At 44.4% G+C, this 3,930-nt stretch overlaps 1 protein-coding gene across 1 annotated transcript; it reads left to right on the forward strand.

Annotated features, from left to right (window-relative positions):
* The first annotated feature begins 709 nt into the window (after positions 1–709).
* GPR148 (G protein-coupled receptor 148) lies at positions 710–3,637 on the forward strand. Its single transcript, XM_037407653.1, has one exon. The coding sequence runs from the start codon at positions 1,216–1,218 to the stop codon at positions 2,272–2,274; it is 1,059 nt and encodes a 352-aa protein (XP_037263550.1). The 5' UTR covers positions 710–1,215; the 3' UTR covers positions 2,275–3,637.
* The last annotated feature ends 293 nt before the right edge of the window (positions 3,638–3,930 follow it).

Genomic DNA, 3,930 nt, shown 5'->3' on the forward strand with positions numbered 1-3,930 from the left:
AAAGCTGTATATTCTTCACGTCTCTTGTCTTTGCTACTTATGCCCTGTGTAAATAGCAAAGTAATGTGATGTCGTAGCAGCAGTGTGCTGCTTTGTGCAGTGTACGCAGGGACAAGCAACCGCAGGAGGATTAGACTGTGAAATAAAATGGTGCTGCTATGCCCACTTTGCACCACACAAGACGGTGAACAACTGCATCAATAAAGTCTTTTTGATTAAAACTAATGCTTTGTGTTTTAGCCAGTGTTGAGCCTATTAAAAAAACAATCAGCTTTTTTTCGATCAGACCATGCCTGGAAGAACTTGAAGAGCTCCTTCTCTGCAGTTCTCGCCTTGCACCCTCAGCTCTGCTCCTGAGATCTGCTAGTAAAGGCAGTGCAGTGCAGCAGCAGCGTGCCGGCCAGCAAGCCAAGAAATGGTCTCCAAATGGACGTTGGAAATGCCAAGTCTGCTGTGGGGTGTGCTGCTACATTATAGTGTATGTCGCTCATCCCAGACAATTGACAGATTGATTGTAGGTCTGCAATAGATGAGGATTCAGTATTTGTATATCATGCATTTAAAAAGGCAGGGGAAGGGTTATCATCTATAAATAATGTGATTTGATTCCCTGAAGCAAAAATGTTCGTCATCTATAAATAAGATGATTTCATTCACTAGAGCCATTGTGATACAATTTTACAACAGGACTGAGCCATTTTTATTGATCACTACAAATCAATTGTGTTGTTGCATATATATTGGTACAAAACACCACCCCATCACATTTATGACTCTGCTACATCAGTACATGTGGAATGTTCTGTATCACTGCATATTTGCTTAATCAAGCTAATATTTCATCTGCCTCGTTGAAGTGATAATGTGGTAAGAACAAACTCAAATTACTGAAAATCTTCAACCTATTCATTTCTGATCAAAGAGCTAGCTGAGGGACTTAGACTCTTTAAGTTACACAAAGATTCTTTCTCTCTTTTCTAAACATTAGATTTTGCAGAACAAAAAGAAAATCTCCACTTTAGGCAAAAACATCTTTTGGCACCACAGAATTCACTTACAAGTTTCACCTTTCAGTCCTTGAGAAGAGCTAGTAGAATTGGCTACGGAAATCACTTTTCTTCCACGGGCTTTTTGCATTCTCTGCTTTGTTTGCCTTTCTAAGGACTCAGTGTGGAAGATCTCTCTTTCTCCAAGTCAGACAATCATCCCAAGGAAATGGACTTCTCTGGCTGTGCTTTAGTAAAGAGAGTGAATGCAACTACATACCACAGCAGGGAGACAGAGTTCAACAGTTCCTCGAATTTGGATGATGTCTCTTTGTTCTATTTGCTGGAAGAATGGGCTTTCAACCCAAGAAGCACAAACATGAAGATGTTCTTAATCCCTCCAGTTGTCTGCCTCACAGCAGGTGTCCTCATCATTCCTACCATCTTGTTTGTGATCTTCTCTAGGTTTCGCATTCGTCAGGAAACAAGGTACATGCTGCTGGGAAATGCTCTGCTTTCTGATCTGATCTATCTGTTGTTCTACACTCTGTCAGCTGCTCTCAACGCAGCACATGTACATCTCCCAAAGGAAGCTTGCATCCTCCTATTATTTTTGCTGGCAGTGGCTTACTGCGGAGGATTGTTCACAGCTGCTGCAATAGTCTTGGACACATACGTAGCAATTTTGTTTCCTTTGCGCTACGTTGCTATTTTGCCTCCTTCGCGAACTAAAAAAATTATTGTATTACTATGGATGTATTCTGGGGCTTTCCCTGGGATTTTCTTCTTGGTGCTATCGAGCACTCACAGCTTTGTGCCCTGTGTCCTGGAAATGTGCTCGGTTCCAGTAATACTAATACTAACCCTGAATGGGACTGATGCTGTGAAACTCTGTTTCTGGCTTTCTACCACAGTTATCTTTCTCTGCTTGTCTCTAATATTTTGTTGCTATGCTATTCTGTATTTTAAAACCAAACAGTCGGGTATATGGGAAAGCATCTGCTCCAGAGCCAGTGTAACATTCTTAATGCACAACACTGTGTTATTTTTTTACTTCTTTCCACTCTTGGCCCTTTTTGTAGAGTCATTCTTGTGCATTAATGTTTTCATCAGACTGCAGACAGGAATCTGGGTCTCCCTGACAGTCTGCAACATCCTGATGATTCTGCCTAAAGTTTTGTTCCCTTTTCTGTATGGGCTTCGATACAGAGAGATCTCAGCATCTCTCAAATCCATTGTCAGAAGGAAGCATCTTCACCTGGTGTCACCTGCTCCATCACCATCCTGAGCCAATGCAGAGCACAGCCATGGCAGAGGAGTTGTCCTGTCCTTGTTAGCATGCAAGCCTGATGGAAATCACTCAACTTCTGAAGAAATGATCTGAAGGAGTGACCAACCCGTGTCTTCTCTGATATAGGCTGATCACTGTGCCTCTTTGGTGCTAGAAGGTCACAGATCTTTCATCGCATCACAGCTGAAAGTATGGTGAATGCTACCCTGGACAAAGTTCTAACCTTTGTTCTGATGCGGGAAGGCAGTATCCTTCAGAGGAGATACTGAATCAAGATTATTTTCACCTGCATGGCAGATGGCTTTCTGGAAACTTAAAAAAAAAAAAATAGTGCAAAGTAAAGGGTCTCTTGACAGCATCACCTACAGCAGAAAAGATCTTTAACCAAACATGCTGTAAACAGAACGGCTTTTTCTTGCACTTACTGAATTCCTGCAAGGTTGGTGGCCAATGTCCTATTCTTTAAAACATACACTGGGAGGTGCCTCTGGAAACTACTGTACTCAGTGAAGCACTGTGCTTCGTCTCGCGCAGCGTGCTAGCGCATTAGCTGCCTTATGGATTCTGTCTGACAATCCGCAAACCGCTGAAGTTTTGTAAGCTCTCACTCCGGTGGGATGCCACTGTTGAGCAGCATCTGCTGGGCAGCCCTGCCAGCTGACTGTCCGGAGGTATCAGAGACGGCTGGGCTGCTCAGTGGGGGAGAGCGAGCCAGGAGCAGCCGGTGGCAGTGCCTCCCTGCGGGGTGCTGTGCCGTGCCGGGTGAACCGAGTGGGGGGCTGTGGGGAGCCCGGGGCAGCCCAGAGCCCTGATTCCCTGCTGGGTCCGTACGGATGTGACCAGGCCAAGGCTGAGCCCAGCAGCAGAGCAGGAGCAGCACTGTGTGCTGTGCGGCTGGGTACAAATGTACCCATAGCGTGGCTCCGACATGACCTGGGGCACGGGACTCGGCATAAACATAAACACTCCTTCTGAGGCCCTGCCGAGGCACCTCGCAATGCTGGCTCACAAAAATCTGCTGTAGCAGACTGCTCCCAGGTTGCAACTGCACGGTATCAGAGCAGGTGTTGGGTACCTGCCATCAAACCCGCGGGAAAGCCAGGAGGAGAGGCTGCAGAGCCTGTTGATGTACTTAAAGGCAAGAAAGATTTTATCTTGTAAGATCCTTGAAGGTTTTCCAAATCAGCCACCTACCTGTAGAAGATGAGTGAAATGCATTTCTGATTTTAAAGAAATCAAAATTTCATTAGACATAAACATCCACGTGGGAAATGTAAATTGCAGTGCTGTTCGTTGGACTTCAGGAAAGATTTTGTATGTCTAAAGATAGTATTTTTAGAATGTGTTACTTTTTATACAAAAAATACATTGGACATTAAAAAAAAAAGGGGGGGGGGACACATTAGAAAATGGCCTCTGATTCTACTCTGCCCAGTATTTTCCTTGTGTGCAGACTCTCTCCGCCTTTTGTTTGCTTAAAGCAATACATAGTGCTGAATGTGGCATTTGGGTATTTCACACTCCTCTGAAGAATTCCACTAAGTGTGAGCCAGGAAGAGATCAGTGTCTGGTTGCATAAGATGTTTTTTGGCAATGAAGCCTATTTGAGATGCTCCTGCTGATCTTTCTCTCCTCATTCCCAAACTGCTTGTT

This window comes from Falco rusticolus, chromosome 13, assembly GCF_015220075.1.
Source record: "Falco rusticolus isolate bFalRus1 chromosome 13, bFalRus1.pri, whole genome shotgun sequence".
Classification (NCBI taxonomy): domain Eukaryota; kingdom Metazoa; phylum Chordata; class Aves; order Falconiformes; family Falconidae; genus Falco; species Falco rusticolus.